Source organism: Alosa pseudoharengus, unplaced genomic scaffold (genome assembly GCF_046254945.1).
Source record: "Alosa pseudoharengus isolate Yale_2024_CS ecotype anadromous, Long Island Sound unplaced genomic scaffold, YU_APseudo_1.1 YU_APseudo_1.1_scf_18, whole genome shotgun sequence".
Classification (NCBI taxonomy): domain Eukaryota; kingdom Metazoa; phylum Chordata; class Actinopteri; order Clupeiformes; family Clupeidae; genus Alosa; species Alosa pseudoharengus.
Genome location: NW_027468650.1, coordinates 28,822,615 through 28,846,258, shown reverse-complemented (window position 1 = coordinate 28,846,258; position 23,644 = coordinate 28,822,615). Strand labels below are relative to the sequence as shown.

The 23,644-nt window shown below is 45.0% G+C and overlaps 1 protein-coding gene across 1 annotated transcript in view; it reads right to left on the bottom strand.

The window, feature by feature from the left end:
• ctnnd2a (catenin (cadherin-associated protein), delta 2a) overlaps positions 1 to 23,644 on the bottom strand; it is a 302,396-nt gene that overhangs the window by 124,696 nt on the left and 154,056 nt on the right. Inside the window, exon 9 of the mRNA XM_076290816.1 lies at positions 13,454 to 13,700. Within this exon, the coding sequence (XP_076146931.1) occupies positions 13,454 to 13,700 (247 nt within the window). The remainder of the gene's footprint in view (positions 1 to 13,453; positions 13,701 to 23,644) is intronic.

The window sequence follows — 23,644 nt, the reverse complement described above, 5'->3', positions numbered from 1 at the left end:
TATGCAGCCTGGCGTAGCCAAACTCGATTCCTATCAGAATTTCAGTCTGGCAACACGCCATGTGGATTTGATCATGGGGCATGTTTCAACCTCACCTGGAAGCCAGCCGGAATTTACTCCACCCACACAATGTGAGGATGTGAAATGCCTCAAGCGTTGATTTCTGTTCGTCTTTTAAAGTTATAGCGCTGTCAATATCTTGATAACAGACACAATAGCGTAATATAGACATCTCACTTCTCCAGCAGCTCAAGCTCAACTCAGGCGTGTTCAGGTGACGTGGAGGATGGCTTCACTGTTGCTCATCTGTCCATCATCGTTTAAAGCTTGCCCAAATATTAACTTGGCATATAGACTTCTCAATGGAACGACTCCAGACCAAATTTACCACCCTCAAATTTTGTTGGCAGGTGAAGTTTGGGCTGGCTTTCAGGCTACAGTGCATGTGCACAGTTGCACAAAAAAACAGATACTTCAGACGGAAAGGTGAAGGTGTGGTCAAAAGCCCAGGGTTAGCAAGGCCAGGGCAAAATGTGTTAGTGAAACGTTTGGTTAATGACAACCATCAACAGTAAAAATTCACAGATAATGTTTGTACATTTGGCTCTCGCAATAGGTCTGATGTTCTGAAACGCCGTCTTTGTCTGTTTTCTTCCTTAACATTCTGCTGATGCCACCCTGGGCGTGGGAAATGTAGTTTTAAAGGTGGAATAATTAGAGCGGTGAGTTCATGGTGGTGGGTTTATAATATGAAGGCCTGTTTGCACAAGTAGCACACATTTTCCCCAGTGGGAACTTGCTTCAGAAGACTAAGGGAGAAAACAAATAAGAGGGGGAGACTAAACACACACACACACACACGCACACACACACGCATACACAAACACATACACAAGCACACACATACGCACAAGCACACACACACACACACACACACACACACACACACACACACACACACACGCACACACACACACGCATACACAAACACATACACAAGCACACACATACGCACAAGCACACACACACACACACACACACACACACACACACTAGCGCACACACACACACACACACACACACGTGCACACAAGCACACACACTCCTGTCATGGGGAAGTGACCAAGGCAAAACAGAAAGCGGGAGCCTGATGACTCACACGGGCACTGAGTGCATCCTCGCAGCAAACATTTGCTTTTCATTTGGGCGCGGGTCAGCGCGCGGGGCCAGCGCCACTGAGAGCGGGGCCCCTTTGAAGATATTAAAGGAGCCGGCGCCCCAGACGAGATGGACACCTCGCCTCGCCTCTCCTCTTCTTGGCTGGCCCCACCTCGCCTAGCATGGCCTGATGAATAAGGCTGACGCCTCGTAAGGCATGCTGCATGCAGCAGGAGAAGATGTGTCTCCACCACAGACGCATAACAGAGCCATGCCCACGCGGCTGGCCTTTGGAGATGCACGTTGCTTTATGCTGCTCCCTGTGCGGCAATGGAGGGCAAATGAAAAGCAGAGACTGAACTTATCAAATCTGTTATCACCTGCACTACCCATCGTTAGCTCTTATTACATTGTAAATAGATGATTAAGTACAATGTAATACACTAACTATCAATTTGTTTCAGCACACTGATATTTAATGTGTACTAAGCCCCAGCCTCTTTCAGACAAGTGAATAAATGAATATTGTAGGCTACAAATGTACGTCATAGTCAGCAAGGTAAGGTGTGGCCAATGATAATATGCATGTATGTATGCGTGCACGTGTCCTTGCCTGTGTGGATACGTCAGCCAGGTCTCCTGACAGTGACTGATAGCCCACTGGAGAGCGGGGCAGAGTGGGTCACCTGCAGTGGACCGGGACTGGCCGGTGCTGTGCCTGGCAGTCGGCGCTGGCATATGGTGAATGTCAAACGCAACACGGCACAGCCGAGGTAATTATCAGACTCACCCAGCCCAGACATGGCCCACCTCTGGCAGCTTGGACACAGCTCAGAGTCCTTAAAACAGGATTTGGGTTGCCATAAACTACATAAGTAACACTTCATATATGCACCTAATGCTAAATACAGATAAGAATTCCTAGTCACTCTGGTGCTAGGCTTGCCTTACTTTTATGAGGCGATAATGAGTAAAAATCACAACTTGTGTGACTTGTTACTATGTTTTGGTTAGGATTGAGAAAAGATGCTGTGATCTAGTGATCCTCATCATTGTTTGTGTGCAGGGTGAGCATTAGATTTGCATTACAGGATGCAGAGCACGAGAGGAATCACCAGGCACTAGCACTGCTAACGCAACAACACATTTCAATCGAATAACGCCAGGTTGAGACAGGCTAGCAAAGCTGTTAATCAATAGTGTTAATGTTTCAAAGCACACAATGCCAGAGCCAGACACAATGTCTTTCACTACAACAGCACAACACCAGTACCCTGGAAATCCAGAGTTCTCGCGAGAGCACAATGGAATTGTCTCCGCGAGACACTCTGGCAATGAGCAATGACGCACGTTACTTTTACCCCAAATTCCTGGGAACCAGCTAAACTGATGAAGACAGCGCTGCAACGTTGGAGGACAGTACACATTGGTCGTAGTGTTATCCGATTGGGTCGAAGTTCGAAATCATTCAGAGTAAACATGGTCTAGTGTTATCCAATTGCGTGCAGTGAGATTTTTAAATGCATGCTTGTTGCCGCCCCTCGAGTTGGGCCATTACATTGTTCGTGGCCAGACCCTTAATCTTTCTAGATTACCAGGGTCTGGATTTTCCAGGCTACAACACCAGTGTTTTAAAACAGACAATGCCAAGATCGGACATGGTAGGCCTATGTCATGGTGTGGAGGTGGACATGAAGAGGAAGAGAAGCAGAAACTAACATGACATGAAAAGAAAGATGGACAAGGAAAACACAAGTGGACAACAATTAATTAAAAAGAATGAACAAAAGGAAATGATGAGTGCAAGACTTAAAATGCAAAAATTAAGAAAGATATTCTACATACTGCAAGCCATGTGTGTGACTGTGGTCCTTCACTACACAGATTAATAAAAGTAGTTGTTAGTAAACATCAGCCATTTTTCTGCTCATGCGGAAGCGACTCGCAATCAAGACGGGGCTGGCATCTGAGCAGCATACATGATTAAGAGTCCTCTGTTCTCTTATCAGAGGAAGCAGACACAACCAAAACACTCTCCTGTCAGCTTGGTTAGGGGGGAAAGGACAAAAATAAAATGAGTCAGCAAAAAACTGATGTTGGGCTGAGGATGACAAGATTTTAAAAAGGTAAAGAAGGAGAATGAAGTAAAAGTGTGATAATACTTAGATAGAGGACAAAAAACAACAAAACAAAAGTGTGGTTCTCTTACAGGACAATGTGTAACATTGACCGTGATGGCGATTTTTAAATTTTTTTATGCTTAACCCGTTTTTTTGCTAAGCTCTGTGGAATGATTACCATGCTGTGCTGAGTCAAGTAATTGATTGTGAATGCTTGATTTCCTCCATGTTGGTGCGAAAGGTCACCATCAAGACAAGACTGCACTGCGACGAGCGAGTGGGCATGGGCACATTTTTCTCCGGCGAGAGAAGATTTATGACCTAAGTGTCCTCACACCTGGCATTATCAAACGGAACTCCACGCCATCACGCTTGACTGGACCAAACTCAACTTCGACATCATAATGCATGAGATCTGCTTTGAAGGGGAAATAATTATTTTACCAAGTGGCGACCACGAAAAAATCCAAGATATCATTTTGCTTAGCCAACATGTTTCCAGTAATCCTTAGGTAAGGCTTCCGGAATGTCACCAGAATTAACCTGGAGAAGCTGACACAGGCAGACATACATTAACCTTGAGCCTCCCGCTCCCTCCCTTACTCCAGTGCATTGATTCGGGGGAAGAGTTGAAGGGTGGGAACTTGTCTCTGAGTGTCTATAGGCTCCACCTGGTCAATAGCGTCCCTGCTGAAGTTATTCAGGCGAGACCATTCATTCTGGCCAAAACAGCAAACCCATCGACGTTCCACTCCGCTCGTCACAGAGATAAACAGAGAACATTTACATTCAACAATGGGACAGCTCCAAGATGGTCGTCGAATTCAGGAAAAGGATATGACCTAAGGCCAGACGTGCACTACATGTCATCTCCTACTCCAACTGATTTCCCTGTGGATATATTGAAGTAAAAAAATCAAATGGATATGGCCTTAAAACAGTCAACATCAGACAAAGACCTGGCTTAAACAGACGAGGATAGCAACAATGGCAATAAAAATCTACATGTATATCCCCCATGCGTTTGTGTCCACGCTGCCCATCGGTCATAATAGACTTGATGGACGCTAATGGAGCCGCTGACAAGGGCCATAATTACCATAAACAAGAGGAGCCGAAATTTGGTCACACAAAGCCTGACAACTTCATTGCCGTGGAAAACAAGGGGCTATCAGCGCGGCTAACCGTTGGCGGCAGCGACGTGTTTTATTTTTTCAGAAAAGGTAAACAAAAGATGCTCTAGGTTTCCCCTCCAGTGTGAATGGCACTATTACACGCCCACCCCTCTATTCTAAATAATACCCCCGATCTTCAGAGCAGGGCTTTCACTTGTGATTCACACACACTGATGTGGCATGCTCATAAACAATACGGTTCTATTTAGTCATTATTGATCCTGATCCCCAGGAAACAATGCACATGTCTACTTGAATGCCAAATGCTGGAGACACTAAATAAATCAGAATTGTTTCGTTGTCACTGCAGATTTGGCTTAGCCGCTGATGCCTTTGTCTGCTAGTCTGATGCCTCAGATGCCTAGTGAACAGTAGAAGTGCCAGATGATCTTCTGGTTGATGGGACATTTGAACAGTTGTCTCATCCATTCACGCTCAAGGTGTACTACAGCTAAAATAGATGTATTTCCTGAACCAGTAATTCCAGTTGCAATTACTTAATATTCTAAGAATTTCCAGGTGGGAAAGGAACATTTGCCTACGTTGTTGTATATTCGAGATAACGTTACAGTCTAAAGTCTGGAGAACATATCTGCAAACAAGGCCAAAGTGTAATTTCAGCAGTGCATAGTCAAACAACCAATCACTCCATTCTGTGTACAGATGTCACTGAAACATGTGTCCTATTTTATCAATATAGCATCTCTAGCAGCTCTTATTTTATGGCCATCAACAATTTGTTGTGTTTCCTTTATTCAGCACCAGGCCCCATTCATTGTTTATTCTTCATGACAAAGGTCCCCTTACTAGCTGCAGAGCACCGTCCACTCGTTAGCTCTGAGGGCAGCCGTGTGGAGCTATGATCCTGTGATCCAGCACAGGCCACTGAAGCATACAGAATTGATAGGGAGGCTACCGGCTTATCAACAAGGTCACAGGCATCTGCATCAGACTGACCCTGAAGGGAGATGTCCTGCAGGCTGATTTAGCCACAGTAAGACATCCCTACCATTAGGAGCTCCGTCTGAGTGATGTGTTAAGATATACTATAGGGCGGCAGAGTTTCTTATTTTTGATACAGACTGCACACATATTCAGAATGTCAATGTCATCATGACTTACATGCAAAATTCACAACTTTCTCAGTGATATTAAACAACCTAAAAGTGTTTTTATATCATCGACATCAACTCATACACTCTCATCATTTAGCCGAACACAAAATCCTTGCCCAGAACGGCTATGTTTTTCTAGAGGATTTTTAACAAGGGTTTCCCATAGTAAACGCTGCAAAAAGGTCCCCTTGAATATGGCTGCCAAATATGGCTGTGGAATAAGATGCTCAATCCAGTGTTCTTTGATATCAGTGCCACCAAAACACTTTCCCATGCAACTCTCATCACAGTGAAACTAAACCCGGCAGCCTATCGGAGTATTGCCTTACACTTAGCTGCTGCCGCTGCTATTCCTCCTGTCACCACCTAAAGGTTGCAAGAAAACACCAGGGGCATGTGTCTAACCTTTATACCGTGCCTAGAGAGGGGAGACCAACCTCTCTAACTGTTTCTTCACACAGCTTATACTATTTTGAATTACAATTTAGTGGCAGAAGCCAGTGTTGCCTAAGTTCACACTAATTTTCAGTACACAGTGAGAGGAGAGCAAGTCTCAATGAACTTCTTTCGGCGTCAGTCTAACAAAATGGGGCGGTGTTGCTGAAGCTCTGTCCAGACGACAGTAAGCTGTCATATGTGACTAGTTTTTTTTTTATTAGCTGCAATGTAACAACTGGTAGCGAACATTGTAAGTCTATTCAGGAATAATGAAATGTGCTTACTGAATAACAAAATATTCAATTTATCTCTCTCTTTCTCTCTCTCACACACTCACATACACGCACACACACACACACAAAGAAAAAGACAGACTCTGAAAGCTGGTAGGCAGTGAACCTCCCACCCTCCACCCCCCTCAGTCTTGGGAGTGTGTAGCTTTGAACTAGCTGGCGGGAGTGAAGCACCACTGCTCAGCAGAAAGCGCTCCTCTCTTATCCCGCATTCATTAACTAGTACCTCTCCTCGTCCAATCCGAATGAGAGAGGTCACTGCATAACACACTCTTGCATGCTACTCAAGCGTCCTTCAGAACAGCAGGGGCCCACACACACACACACACACACACAACAAAATTCACCTGAGAGTGTTCCCACTTCCTCCCTCTCATTGCCTTGCTCTCTCCATTTCCTTTACTCTATCCTCTCTTTCTCTCTGAACCTTCACTGTCCGTCCCACAGGAACACACGAGAGGATTCTAATAGGCTAGATACTGGCAGTGAGCTGACGGTGTGGTCACTGAAACGCTTTGGTGTGGATGTGTGTGTGTGTGTGTGTGTGTGTGTGTGTGTCTGTGTGTGTGTGTGTGTGTGTGTGTGTCTGTGTGTGTGTGTGTATGTGTGTGTGTGTGTATTCTCTAGCATGAAGAAGCTACACTGCCTTTTTTGTCTCTGGCGGTGTTGTAGCAGTGGCAGAGCGTATGTAGGAGGTGTGTAAGAGTGTGACTGCACTTGAGGCGGTGCTGAAAAACACTTGTCTAGACCAAATACGCTTGGTCACACACCTCTAATTACCATCTCATACACCACCCCATACTTATAACCGTGTTACAGAGTCAGTATACATTAAAACAGTTCTGACAAATAGCCAGTAATTTTTGCATCAGGCATACAATAGAAAATAGAATTGTGTGCTACAGCAATGCATGATGTCATCAGACATCCTTTAAAACCTCTTAAAGGGACAGTGTCATAATTAGGCAAAACAGAGGATTCATGTGGGGAGAAGCCTCTTCAGACTTCTGGCAACAGATTGTATTGTCACAAACTGTTCTACACAAATACAGATCAGATCCATGAATTTGTATTGGCTACATGTACACAATAGCAACCTACAGTATACAAAATATAACTCTGCATCAAAACGAGAGCACAGATTTACACGTTTTATTTATAAACAAATAAACAAATGAAATGTAACTTTGGGCCTGAGCCTTTGAGCCTATTTATGCCTCAATTCATATAGGCTAAAGAAAATCATTGACGGTCTAAAACAAACTAAATCAAGCGCCGGTAGAACTGCCAACCAGCAGGGTCTGGCTGACACTTACTTAGTCCTAATACTTCTGAAAACACCCCTTTTCACACAGTGATACCAAGTGGCAGCAACTCAGTCAAGTGGTTCCCCATACACTTATCTGTAACAATGATCTAATAAGCCAGCATGGGTGAGCTGTATATGGACAATGATGAAATCAGTGGCCAACAACGGCAGGATGAGAAGAATACTGATAGAATGGCAACATCGCATTCTATCCAGGTCAGTAGGAATACTCAATCTGCTTGACTTCAATGACACCACCCCTTAACAATGTGCTCAATGAGGGGAAAGTCTTGCTGAACCAGGCAGAAGCACTGGGAACATAACACCCTAGCGAGACCCACATATGGCCAAGGATTTGGATTTTTATTTAACAATCCTCTGCCTTAACCACTTACTGCTGTCAGAAACAGGCTTCGCGCGAGACACTAAAATGCTAAAATGCACTTAGCCGTCAATCCAGAAAAGGCATTTGTGTGCTAGAAGTCAATGCACAAAGCCTTCCGAAGCGGCTTCTCTCAGCAGAAGGACGGAATGACAGTTCTGGGTCCTCCGGTGCTGGCTGGAGATGGGAATGTGGGGGACAAAGAGGCTTTTCTGGGGGCTTAAAGTGATAATGACTGTGTTTAAGCACAGGCTGAGGCCGCAGCAGAGCGATCGATGGCAGTGAGAGTGAGAGGACCGGGGTCGGCGTTGGCACACAAACAAAAACGGGCCCAGTGCATCGCAGCGGCAGGAGGGAATCAATAGTGGCACTCAATCATATCCATTTGTCTTCATTGACTCCTCTACCCCCCTTCCTGCTACCACCCCACCCCCACCTGTCTGTGTCTCCACCCCACCTTGGTTGTAACCACACACACAGGGGCATTATTATTTGCCGTTGATTGTGATGCTTTGGCCAAGGGCAGTGAAAGGATCTGAGGTGAAAACTCCCATCCCCATCTGATAGTGAGGTGTTTTAAGACGTCTTAGGTTCCTTTACTTCACCTTCACTGCACAGAGCACAGAGACCCACACACCTTCCTGTTGACTCTCTGTCTGTCTGTCTGTCTGTCTGTCTGTCTACAGCACTGTGGGGCTGACCCTTCATGTTCTCTGTCTTTGGGCCTGTATGCAAGGTTGGACATAGGCTGGTTTGGTCCGGTAGTATAAATTTAAGTATATATACTTTTTTGACCACGTGAGGGAAATTTGGTCTCTGCATTTATCCCAATCCATGAATTAGTGAAACACACCCAGCACACAGTGAACACACAGTGAGGTGAAGCACACTAATCCCGGCGCAGTGAGCTGCCTGCAACAACAGCGGCGCTCGGGGAGCAGTGAGGGGTTAGGTGCCTTGCTCAAGGGCACTTCAGCTGTTCCTACTGGTCAGGGTTCGAACCGGCAACCCTCTGGTTATAAGTCGGAAGCGCTAACCAGTAGGCCACGGCTGCCCAGTAGGCCACGGCTGCCCAGTGCTTACCATTAAAAGATTCAGTAGTGGTACTACAAAGAGAGGAGAGCAGCTCCCTGCCAAAACCAGGGCTGCCAACTGTCATGCCACTTTCTGTGGGTATGCTTCCTCCAATGTTGTGATTTTTACATCAAACTGACATCAAGATCTGTGCATTAAGGCAGACAGGTAGAGGGGCCTCCCAAAGGGGCAGGAGATAAGGGCAGGAAGGCAGAATAACAGGTCCTGATGAACGCTCTACAAATAATAATAGATTGAATAATGTAGCCTGTTTAGGTGTTGAACATTTTCTGGCATGCACTATGCACGCACACTTTCACCTGTAACAAATCTCACTCCAAGCTGAACTAATAGGTTGGCAGCCCTGGCAGTTGACAGTTTTGTCCATGCAAATTAATAGCTGGCTTTATATAAATGACATTAGTTACTCAGTAGGCCACCCGTGTTTAATCTTGGTTGTTTAGGTCAACAGTCCTCTGCATGTCCTCATTGGAGCAAAAGTAACAGAAGAGTGATAAAACACAACAGAAAGGTCTTCTAACTCCCACCCACACACACACCCACCCACACACACACACACACACACACACACACACACACACAGACACACATGCACGCACACACACACACATGCACACACACACACACGCGCACGCACAAGCACGCAAGCACACGCACACACGCACACACGCACGCACACACACACGCACGTACGCACGCACGCACGCACGCACGCACACACACACACTCTCATCCCTTGTCTTGCTCACCATATCTTTGCCTCCATACTCCTTTGCTTGAAGAGCCCTTTTCCGGAGTAAAGGTCATGAAATGGCACTCTTTTTCAGCAAAATGATGAAAATTATCACAAGCTCTTGGGTGCTAAATCAAGCATACAGTATCTGTGTGTGTTGGGGGTAAAAAGTTATCTTCACACAAACAACATGAACCAACAAAATCAATGAAATATACAAAATTAGCAGTGCAACAATTCCAACATTCCATTTGATTTCAGCTTCATTAATAAAGTAGCTATCTATTTATGTATCTGTCTATCACAATGCCATAAGTCAGAGCGGTGGTTGCCTGCATCAGACAACATAATATGAATTCCAGCACATGAACTCATTGGTGCTCGGACCCATCTCCTTCTGGACTGTCATCCCCCAGTAGCCCCCCCCCCCCCCCTTCTCTCTTCTGGGCTAGTTTGACAGCCTGCTGAGTTCCACTAATGGGGTCATTTTCTCCGGGGGAGCAGCGACCAGCGCTGGAATTGGAATGGAGTCAGGTTTGTGTGTGTGTGTGTGTGTGTGTGTGTATGTATGTCTGTGTGTGTGTGTGTTAGTGTTAGTATGTATGTATGTGTGTGTGTGTGTGTGTGTGTGTGTGTGTGTGTGTGTGTGTGTGTGTGTGTGTGTGTGTGTAGTGGGGAACCGAAGCTGCCTCTCTCTCTTTCTCTCTCTCTCTTGCTGTTTGTGTCGTCCCATCACCCCCTGCTAGTCTCCCCCACGCCGACACCCTTCATTGTCCATGTCTGCGTCCGCACATCATATTTTGCCGGCACCTGCCCCGCTCCTCCACACCGCCCCGTTCTATTTCTGGGGAAATGAGTCATGTCGCCACCATCTCCTCTACCTTAGACTCACTACCCATCGCCACGGAGCTCGTGTGCCCCGTCCGCGACACCCCTGGTGTCATCCATCACCTCCGTCGCCGTTAGTTACCCACAATCGTCGCCCGTGTGCCATCGGTGCTGTTTGTTTTCTATGCTGCGGGTTAATATTGAGTTCTGGCTATGGCACTTATCGATTAATTAACGAGTTCAAGCGCTGCTTGTCTCGCATTCTTTTCAAACTTAATGGACGCAATGTTTAAATGAAAATAGATGGACAAAATGTCAATGCTGGTTGTGAATTGATTAGCAAATAAAAGAAGAAAAAACAGAAGCTACAGAGGAACAGAAGTTCTTGTTAATGCTTTGGAAACCAGTGGCACTTGTGTAAACCATGCCTGAACGAACAATCAACACCTTTCCTGTGCAATACACTTGTAATCAGTGTTAACAAGTTGCCTTATAGACCCCAAACAAACATGTCCGTGAATAATTTGATTGAGCCTCTATATTAACACAATCACAGACCGAGCAAAGAATCACTGCTAATTGAATGCGGCATTAACAATGAGTCAGTCAAAAGAATTATACATGAGCAAAGGCCTAAGATATAATTAAACGGAGTAAATATTGTTATTGACTTGTTAATTGAAAGACAAGTGAATGATCAAACATTGAAGTGCTACAAGAGGCTGTTTTTTGTGTTATGATGAAAAAAGCTGTGTGATGAATCTGGGAGCGTAGAGGACAAGAAGACATTACTGGTCATGGTACACATGTAACACAGTTATGTACTTGTTCTTGGAAATCTAGAGTCTATTGGACACCTACAGTACTTGTCAGTTGAGTCAGTTAAGTTAAATCAACTAAGCACAGAAATCATTAATGTCATTGACATTAAATAAAAATGTCACTGGACATTTGTCCAAAAAACCCAAAGCCAACTGGGCAACAAAGCAGGCTCTGGCTAAAACCTTGACCTGGCCTTGATTCCATCCTGATCAGGGACAGAACCGGTTCACTGAATTTGATAGAAAGGCATTAGTACTGTAAGGGATTAGTACTGCAGACTGCATGTTGAAATAACTGAAAAAAACATGAATAAAAACAAAAAACTTAACACAAAGGAGGACAAGCTGGCAACCAGCACAAAGTTGAGTTGAGATATTGAGAGGTTTGGGGTATAACATTAGTATCGTGAAACTGCACCAGTGTGTAAATCATACGAACCTACTACTGAAACTCTCTCTGCGTAAATAGGAAGGGGGGAATAGACTAGGGGAGGAGAAACAGAGCGCACCAGCTGATGTACTTAGTCATTCTCTACCTGGCTTCATTCTGATTCCAGACATGCAAGTCGGGGCTGCTCCTATCGGGAGATAGCCACGCCAGACGGAGCGAGGTGTCCAATACATCAAGCAGACTGACAGAGAGGAAAGTTCTCCGCTGAACTTTCCCAGGGAGATGGCAAATGGGCTGTGTGTTTTGCTTTTTCCTTTTGTGGTTCTACGCTCGCCTGATCTAAAGGTGTGGCAGCATGCTGACTCTTAACTGATGTATTATGAAAAGGTTACCACCTAACAAGGTGTCCAGACATATACGAAAATAATGGACAAAGCAGAGGTACTGTGTCATGCCAATGGGAGTCTTTTATTTTCAAATATCCCAGCACAGAGGGGCGTGAACCTGCGTAGACCAAGGCAATGGATAATGATATTACCTTCATTGTTCTTTCACCCTAAAATCATGAAAATAAAGATGCAACACAAAGCTAAACCCCTTTTAACTGACATTCAACACCATTTGGCTGTTTTATATCTTGTGAATAGTGATAAAAACACATTCCACATTTATTTGATATGAAATGGACAGGAAATCACTAGGTTAGCCATCTAATCACTATAATCTTTCCCGAGGCCATCCGCACTGTGCTGCAACGCGGGCTCTGTTGAAATAACCCTGCTGTCAAAGCTGTCCTTGTATCTTTGGCAGAATAACGGGAATTAAATCAGGCTGTGACTCGAGGCAGTGCAGCACAGCAAGGAACAGAGCTAGTAATTAACACACACCTCGAAATGCTCCCAATATTGATCCAACGACGAATAAAATCAAATGATGTTGCTGCACTCACTCCAGATTGTAATCACACATAAAATTAGTTATGGATCAGAGTGTGCATAGCATACAGATAAAAACAAATGATTTACAAAACGCATAGAAATCTATGTGAAATCATAAAGAAAAGGCTTTGAAACGTCAATGGCGCCTAGTTGAAAAATTAGTTGTGGGGTACCTCATCACAAATTGCCAATATTACGCCAAGCTCAAGACACAAGCAAACACCCAGAGGCAGACTACACAGGCTACACAGCCAAGGAGAGCAAAGTCTTAGTGAACAAGGAGAATGACTGGAGTGGGAAGTTGTTGTCCCGGGTCTGAGACTGATAAAGCTTTGGGCACTCGCGGGACCCTTAAGCAGCTCACAGCACCAGTGCAGCCACACAGAAGAGAAGTAGTGAATAAAGTTGCTCAAGCAGCAGAATCCACCTCTGACCCACAAGCTTTATTTATGTTGAGGATATCGAGGACTTTTTAAATTGTCAATTTTTATCACCGATCCTCCTCTCAAGGTTTTGCTCTACCTAACTCGAAATGCACTTCTTGACCCCCCCCCCCCCAACTTTCTGATTTTGTTTAATACCAAAACAGGGCCAGATTAGGGCCGGATCAGAGCCAGATAAGAGCCGCATTCTGCTGCAGTCGGCCCGGGGACTCACCTGGGGTCCTTCTGGATGCTGTCGATGGAAGGCGAGCGGGCGAGGGAGCCCTCGGGCGGCAGGGCGGGGCCCGACTTGCTGTAGGGCGACTCCACGGACGAGCAGTACTGCAGGGTGCGGTAGGGGTCGCCGTAGTTGGCGGTGGCGGGCCCGGCGGCGTAGTTGGCGCTGCGCGGGTACGTGCCCGTGGCGTTCTGGCTGGCCGTGCGCTGCAAGGGAGCGGAGTCAACACCGGGGGAGGACGGGGCTAAGGCGGGAAAGTAGGGACAGAGCAGAAAGTTCAGGACCTGATCGCAGAACTGGTTGACTAGTTCTAGGAGCAGTGGAGTCACATGTGTTGGGTTCACATGCGGTGAAAAAAACACACACAAACACACACACACACACACACATGCACACACACGCACACACACACACACACACACACACACACACACACACACACACACACACACACACACACACACACACACACACACACACAATCATATACAGATTCATGCAGGTACAGATGCGATGACATGAACAAAGACATTGACCGACACACAGAGGAATACACACAAGTGCGTGATCAGTGACACATTGGAGGCCGACGCATTGACAACAGGTGGGAAAAAGCAAAGGGGTAACAGGAGTGAGAGAGAGAGAGAAAAGGAGTCAGTATAAAGCAAAGGTCCCACACAGCAAGGTCACTGTGGACTCTAATATCCATGAATGACTCAGGAGTAAGTCATCTTAGCTGAAATCAGAGGTGAGAGAGCATTTGCACATTTTCCCAGCATAACATCAACATCAGTGACGGGCATTAAAAAGAACAACCATGCTCTGTAGACACCATTTTGCTTTCTCATGCTTGTTTGCAGACTTCAATAGAAGCCACGTCTATGTGTCAGTGAAGATGTTAGCACAGATACATGGAAGTCGTTAGGTGAGATGACCCCAGACAGTCGTGGAGAGAGTCTGGCAATGAGATCACACCTTTCTCATCCCGCCCAGCATCATTAAGACCTGGACAGGGGACATCACCATGGCAACAATCTACGTTTTTATCGGGTTAAAGCACTCCAGACTCAGAGGTGTTTTGAGGATTGTCCTGTTCCAGCTAAACGTACACTGTGGGAGAGATATGCGCTAACACAAGGAGACAGTCACTTTGGGGGCGGCAAATAAATCTACCCGAAAGAAGATCAATACGGCTACGTTTCGGGAGTGCGGACCTTTACCCACTGTGCAGCGGTCACCAGTGGATGGACACATTAGTAACCACACACAGACTTCAGAAAGGATGGAAGAGGAAGAGGAGAGAGGAGAAGAGAAGAGAGAGAAGAACAGGAGAGTAGATGCAATGAGTTGAGATGAGAAGAAAACTGAAACAGAAAAAAGAAGTAGAAAAGAGAAGAGAAGAGAAGAGAAGAAAAGAGAAGAGAAGAGAAAAGAGGAGAAGAGAGGAGAGGAGAGGAGAAGTGCTAGCATAATTGTTTTTGTCTAGCAGGGCTCAGAGGAAAATGCACTGCATCCACAGTAACATCTAATGCTAATTAGAGAAGAGGGGAAAGATAGATGAGAAGCCTCAGGGCAGCGGGGCAGATAAAGAGATAAAGAGAGGAGGGACAGAGAGACTCAGGAAGGAAGAGAAGGAAGGAGTGAAACAGAGAGAGGAAAGAGAGGAGAGAAAGAGAGATAAAAACAGAAAGGGCAAGTGAGGGGACAGAGGGAAGAGAGAGAGAAAGAGGGGGGGGGGCTTGAGAGGTTGATGGATGAGTGGCCCAGTAAATATATCTCCACTCCGGACTGTGTGATAGACTCCCAGCTCACTGGCCTGTCATTGCTGCTAATGAGTGTATGCTAAAAGGGCAGCATACACAATCACCCTCTTTCAATTACACAGAGCACAGCTTATAGAACTCACCACTCTCTTGGACAGAGCTTAGAAGACTTGCACTCTGTTGAGAAACTCTTAATGAATGGCATTCATGATTTCTTTCAGGTCAGCCCTCAGTCATGAATTACAAACCCTTAACAGTTTAGGGGGGGCATATTATAGCATTATCATGAGTGCAGGGACAGAAGCTTGGCTCAACTTGTGTACCAGACAGCATTTCCCCATCTAACAGGGTAAGCCTGTTTACTGCTCCGTAACTGGGATAGGCAGGACAAACCTTGGGAGACCAGTGTCACGGGTTAGTGTGTGGTGTGTATGTGTGTCATGGCATCCTGTCGTTCTCCTCATTACTGTAGGACACACACAGGTCCTCTGCTCCACTACTCTAGTGTGTCGGACTCTAGCCTGGTCTGTCTGGGGATGGTGCGGTGGTCAGAGGAAGTGACATTTCAGTGACCTTCAGTGGCTCTATTAGTTCATGTGATCTAGCAGGGGCTGGACACAGGGTGACCTGCCTGCACCTCATGCACAACTGAGTCTGAAATGTTGAGGCAATAAATAAGATACACATCCACAGAGAAAATAATGTGCATACACTGATAAGACATATGTATGCACACGCAGGCATTCATACACACACACACACACACACATACACACATACACACACCTAAACACACACTCTCACACATACCCCCCATACATACATAGAGACACACATGCACACATGCACAGAATAACAAAAAAAAATACACACAGACATAAACACACACACAAAAAATAAGCACAAACACAAAGACACACACAACACACACTTTGTATGTCTGCACAGATCATCCGAGGGTCATTACAAATCACCCCCACTAGAGCTGGCCAAAAGGCAAGGGCAATCACCAAGTAATGCACCGGTTATACGGCCACACCGCACACATAGCCTGGACTGACCCGTGTGCTCTACAGAAACAGGAAGAAAATAACAGATATGAGCAGACTATCACTGTGTCACAATTACTATCACTGTGTCACAATCACCATCCCTGTGTCACAATCACTATCACTGTGTCACTTTTCTACTTCTCTTTGTGTCACTGTCTAACCTCCAGGTCATCCCTTTGATAGCTACTAGGCCTACAGCTAGCTTTTCACCCCAGGTGAAGTGCTACCTTTTTTACAGCCAAAGATACTTACAGACAGGGGCTCCGTTTGTAACACAACACTCCATTTTGTCACATCTCTTGTCATCAGGCAATAGCTCTTTAGTGGCAGTTTCAGCAGAGAATTGATTGTGAAGTCAATTTTCAAGCACATCCACTATGAAGTTACAGTTGTACATTCACATAACATCTCCCCTAGTAAAGCATTGGGATATTAATTGCGGAAGGACAAAGACAGTGCTACAAACTGTTCTAGATAAATGAGCTTCTCGGGTGTTGTTTTCAAATGTGGCATGTGCATAATAGCACCCGAACACCACTGTCGAGTAATGTTTGCAGTGAGAACCTGGTGGGGCCATTAGATAGCTCTGTGTACGCGGTTTTGTTAGCACTGCCTGCTTAACATTTGTGTTGACACATTGATGGATTCTTCTTATTAATTTTCATGCATGACTCCAGCGCCTGATAATGCACATCAGGGCGGCCTGCTTGCCTCTGACAAGCTGGGTTTATTCTAGCCCGCTAATTCTTTAATTAACATCCTTTCTAAGCCTTTTTTATTCGTCCGTTCATTTGCTCATTTGGTGCCTTCTCCTCTAAAAGTGCTGACAGAATTTGTCGACTGCGTGAAGGACACTTTTTAGGATAACTAGCCCGTTTTCAATTATATTTAACTTAAGGGAAGTTCATTCCCCTCCACTTAATTGTCTAATGTTCAAATTAAATTGGTTAAATGAAGTCATGCTAAGTGTGCTGTGCCTTTGTTCACTGAGGCTAATATTCATAATATAAAAAAATATATATTCTGTTTTCTTTCATTGCTAATATTCAATTGATTTTAAAATAAAAAAAACATATATATTTTGTTTTCTTTCATTGCTTTGAATGCAGTGTTACTGTGCCTGCTCATATGAAACAGCTAAGTCATGTCAAACATGGAATTTGAACATTATAAGATGAAACGGAATTGTGTTCCATTTATCTGCTCTTTCCCTTCCTCTCCACAGTAGTCGTGTGGCATTGAGCCCCCACTGCATATTCTATTTATGCTGATAATGGGATGCTCTTTCAAATGACTTGACCTTTCAGATACGAATCACTGGTGGACGCATTTCCCCTCTGCAAAGGAGAGAGCGGGAAGAGCTCAGCCAGGATGTTAGTGGTGTAATATGATCGTAAACAAACTCTCCCTCTCTCTCTCTCTCTCTCCCTCCCTCTCTTTCTCTCTCTCTCTCGGTGTTGGTCCACTGATTTTGACATGACTTTCTCAGCGTGAAATTGCACTTCAGAAAATAATAGTAAAGTTTTACATTCGGCCTTCAATGAAATTGAATAAATGCTTCTACAAACTCTTTTTTTTTTTTTTGGATTCTTCTAATGAATCTACCATCTGATCGTAAAGGTAGTCAGTAAAGCTGTCAGATTGAATCATCATAGCTCTTTTTAGGCATTGTCTCAAGGCATCCTTGGGATGTTACCATGTGTCAAATTTTGTAGAGGGCTTGTCACATGTTGTGTATTGGCGGTCATTTCCTGTATAACTCTTCCCCATTCACAACACAGACACAGCTGAGAGAGCTCTACAGCTGGTACTCACTGGCACAAACAGACAAGGCAGCAGTGCATTTTCACACACCCATAATGCATCACATTACCTGAGGCGGGGCTGGGCTTCGCCTCGTTGGCAAACAGATGCTCTTTCACATCAGGAGGTGAGAGCTGAAGCTCGTCTCCAGATGTACTTTTATGCTTGGCCACGTTTATCGAATGAGTTCTTAGGTGCCATACGAGTGCGCCGACCGCTCGCCAAAACACAGCAAAGTCGATTCAAATGACTTTTTTTTGAGTGTGGATTACACGCACATATGCTTATCCCTCAATGTTTCTCCTTCCAACCCCGAGTGTTTGTGATGTCTCTTAGCCTGGCTATGTGATCTCAGGGGGCTGAGGATGAACTGGCGCGCACACACACACACACACACACACACACACACACACACACACACACACACACACACACACACACAGGCTCACAAACAGCATTCTGCCACACTGTAAGCTGGCATTCACATTCACATAGACTCACATTCACCTCAAATGTGCTAACCTTCACATTTTTTCCCATATGGAAAGCCTGTGGATTTTCAGAATCTTAATAGGAAGAATTGACTAGCCTCTTTCACAGTGCCATTCACACACTTTCACTCATTCACTCACATCCATGTGCGTTATGTTTCAAATGAATTGATACCTGCATTCATATCTATATCATGTTCATAGGCCCATTCACATTCATCATCACCATTCATCTCTTGACATTGACATTGACCTAAACACACTCACCTTCATATTGGCATTCACATCCATTCAGGTGCTAGTACTGAGATGCAGGGCACGCACAACCACAGCCACGCACCACTTAACAAACAATCTGAGCCCTGACCTGTCTGCGGAGCATGGGGAACTTGGGATTGGGACTCTAGGAGCCTCAGGGCAGCCTATTTCACACCATCAAGTCATGGCATATTGATTTGACTTCTGCTCACGAAAGTGGCTATGTTGGTAAGTGTAAGCGTCCATGCATGCGTGAATGTGTGTTTGTGTGTATGTGACTGTGTATGTGTGTGTGTGTGTTTGTCTGTGTGCCTGTGAGTGTGCATGTGTCTGACAATTGTGTTTGCATGTATGACAACCTCGCTGCGCACACACACACACACACACACACACACACACACACACACACACACACACACACACACACACACACACACACACAGACACACACACACACACACACACACACACACACACACACCGTCCCCTCATCCCCAGCCCCTGTAACATAACTGCCTTATAAATATCTGCTCCTTGTTGTGTCTTGTCTCCCAGGTTGTGGGAGCGAGGAACACAGGGGGTGGCCATTTGTGTGCTTCAGCGCGCCCTTAAAGGGCCTCCTCTTCTCCCCCGACAGCTCGGCTCGTCCCGTCGCTCAGTGTGAGTTACCCAGGCCATTCATCACACGTGCCAGAGTGGGCCCCACGTGAATGTGTAATTGGACATTAGTCACGGCTCGACAGAGAGGGGAGTCGTCCCCGGTTCACTCCTGCTAGCGCTAGTGTTAGCACGCGCAGGCGAGCAGAGGCAGCTGCGCTCGTACCTCAGCCTCCATTTAAGTGGCTGCTTTTTAGCATCACTGATTTAGCGCACCACAGGGGCCCGTGGAAGCCATGGAGCTTTGCTCGGAGAGCTGAGAGGACAAGAATCAAGTCTTAGCTCAATGGGAAGGGCATGGGGGGAGTCTTTCGGTTCAAGGTTCTTTTATGGGTTGTTTGTGGGTTCACTGCGACAAATGCTACTTGCCACTCGTTGCTCATTATGACTGTCTGTGCTTGTGTACTGTATGTCTCACACACACCACTGACGCGTTTCCACCCTCTCACTGCGCTCCGTGTGTTTGTTGCTTTGTTTTTCTTGTTGCTTACTGTCATTTGGGTTAGTGTTTTGGGAGATTAAGCATCGTTTAATGGTCTGTGGCACCCACCAAATGCATGATTGATGCAACGTGTAACGCAGCCTGCTTTGGAATTGACTCTTTGTGAGTGTGTGTGTTTGTCTGTGTCTCTTTCTCTGTGTGTGTGTGTGTGTGTGTGTGTGTGTGTGTGTGTGTGTGTGTGTGTGTGTGTGTGTGTGTGTGTGTGTGTGTGTGTGTGTGTGTGTGTGTGTGTGTGTGTGTGTGTGAGGGGAGGTGGGGGTTGGGGTGAGTTAGCGAGCAGCTCTGAGTCTGGAACTGACAAAACGAGAGGCTGTGTGATCATCTTTGCAGAGAGAATTAAAGACTGGGCCTGTGGCGGCTCCGTTAAACACACTTACTACATGCTCCAGTGCCTGGGCATGACAGTCTGCTGGTGCAGCCATGCGTTGAGCATAAATAGGCTGATGTGTCCTGTTTCTTTAATGCACTGAAGCACTAAGCAGACGGGCGGCGAACTCGTGTTGGTCAACCACCGAGGCCACTGGGGAGCAGTATAAAGTCAACAGCACACAATGTGGCTAAATAGGTGTCCTTGAGCAACAGTTTGGCATGATTGAGTCATAAAGTTTGAGCAGTTTGATAAAAATACGAACATTTGGTTATTCCCCAAACAGTTGCCTGATGCTAAGCAGACCTCAAATGACTCTTTCATCACGTCGCTTCTTTCTTTGTATTTAAACTCTAGTTCCTCCTTGAGCATCCTGAGCTGAGGATGCCTTTCGGAGATGACATGGCACCCTGCATGCCTGAAATATTTCTGAGTAATAAAAGAATCCTTTTGAAATTCAAATCTGTTTGAATAACGTATGCTGGAGAAACCTGCTCACGACTCAAGCTGTGACACTGTCGGTTCAACTTTCAATTAAGTCAAGGTAAGTCTCATCTTTGCAGTTCAAATTGATAGAAATGTCAAATACCATTGCTTGGGTGCTTAATGATAAAAAATGCCCTTCAGCTAATGCTAATGATCGAGTGTATTATGCATGATAACAAACCCCAAAGAAGCCCCCCCCCTACTATCTCACTGTGCCTTTCTCTCCATCATCACTACAGTACATATGTGTATTTAAACACAATATATATAGTGTGTGCCATGTACAGATACTGAGAAAGAGAGAGAAATGAAAATGAAGATAGAGTATGGAGAGAGACATAATGTGTGTGAGAGCGTATGTTTGTGTTTGAGAGAGAGAGAGAGATAGAGAGAGAGAGAGAAAGAAAGAATGAAAAGAAATATGTTTGCAAGTGTGCTTCATCTCATGCTTGCCTAAATTGGGTCATAGAGGGTTTGGTCATGGGATGTAGAGGAGACCATATCATAAAGGTTCAACTCTACCATCTCCAGTCAGGAGACCATATCATAAAGGTTCAACTCTACCATCTCCAGTCAGGAGACCATATCATAAAGGTTCAACTCTACCATCTCCACTCAGGATGTCCACATGTAACACCTCCAAGTGAACTTATTTGGTTATACTTCAAAGACTGACTATGAGAATAATTGCAAGGATACAAAATGTCCATACCTGAGATATTGCTCAAGAAGACTCACACAGGAGTAAAGCAATAACGAAATTTAAAGAGCAGCACTTCTCCAACGCAGATCATCTACAACTTCTTTAACTAAGCATGGCAGCTTTGGGAACAGTAAACCTCTAGCAGATCTGCCTAAAAAACATCAGACAACCTGCAATACTGCTTTATTCTGATACTTAAATGTGCTTTCACTTTTAGCAGCAGAGCAGCATACAGCTTACTGGCATAGCTCTGTTCTTAAAGGGGTGCTTTCAACAGTTAAAGCTGAACTTTCTGTCTATGCTGGGGTAAAATCAAGGTCTTGTCTGTTTTCCTACTTTGAAGAGGGAGGCACTTAGCTAAGTGTCAGAACCTATTATTTAGCATATATAACAGATTCCGTGGGAAAAACTGAATTGGTTTAATGGATTTATGCAAAGCAGCTTCTCTTTGAATGTGCCTGGTGTCATATTAGCCGGCTTTGATGAAACAGACTCGCAAAACAGCCACAAAAATAAATAAAGAAAGAAAGAAAGAGAAGGAAACACAGGGGCTTGGCAATAGCTCATTCAAGAGGGGGCCAATGTTTGAATAGGGGCTGGAAGGCACCCCGTTCAGTCATTCCTCTAAGACAGCGCTTCCTCTCCGGCTCTGTTAATCCTCTCTCTTTTCATTTCTCAAAAACGTTATTTTCCAGTAAATTCCCCAGTGCGTGCGCCCATGTCCTTGTCCTCCGTGCACAAAGACTAATTGACTTGATTGAGTTGCAATTTTTCACGCCGCAAGTCCCAAACGTGGAGACAATAATGCATGCACATGTGAAGAATCATACGCAGAGAATCACACATGGAATCATGCCGAATTGCATCCCCATTGCCAAGTGGACCATCTTAAATGCACATACATACACACCATAAATGTAAAAAAAGACCATACATGGATTTATAGATTGTAAATATAAAGACAGATGTCTGAATAAATAAATAATGATATTGTAAATGTCTTGACATGAAGACCACAGCAGATTTCATGTACACATGTCATGTACACACACACACACACACACACACACACACACACCCACACACACACACACATATATATGACTTATGATATATATAATATATATGACACACACATAAAACAGATCACAGAACAGAACAGTCTGCCCAACAGAAAAACAAGACCAAAGAAAGAGAGAGATACGAGGGGTGTTTTAAACACCTACTGTTTGGATCAACCTTCTCCACATCGCAGCCCCAAGGGCAATGTTAACAGCCACCCCTGCTGGGGGAGCACTGAGCCGGTGGAGTCTACAGCATGTGAGGCATCCCTGACTGCAGGGGGCGCTAATCTCTGTGTGAGACAATGTGAACACATGGCTCTTTTTTTTCCCTCCAAGGACTTAGGTCAATAGTCCTGCTGATTAATACTCTTCCTGTGGAGTGAGATCAAGGACACCATGAAGACAAGCTACTGGCATGCTGTACCTAAGCCTAATGTTGGGTCAAGTCTTTTGCAACAGGTTTGTGTTGATATTCTGTATAAGCAAGTCTTTTGATGTTTGAGGTAGGAATGTTTCTGAGTCCTGAATGAAAGTTTCAATTCTAAAATGATGAAAAGAATGATAGAGATTGAGCGATTGAGACAAAGAGTGTCAGACAGGGAAAGGAAGAGATAGACATTGATAAGGAAACACAAGACAAAAATGAGACAAGAAGGGAGAAACTTAAAGACAACCCCTCATCTCGTCCTTAAATAGCACACATGAGAGAGAGAGTGAGTGAGTGAGTGAGCACTATATTGTTCCCAGATAAACAGGAAGCTAGTGATCTCTTTGCCATGAGCCGCATCTTAGCAACAACAAAGTCGTTAACTCACTGTCTTTGTCTGTGAGCCTAATGACGATTAGGCAGATAAGGACAACATTGTCCACCAAATATCCACGTCTCTGCAAGTGAAACATTCTCTGGCACTATGCAACCTCTACATTTTTGGTTACGGTGCTGGCAAATTATCAATAGCTATAATTAATCAAAAATATACTGTTGGGATCTGATAATCTTCCTATATTGACTATAGACTGGCCAGGTGTATCATGAACTGAA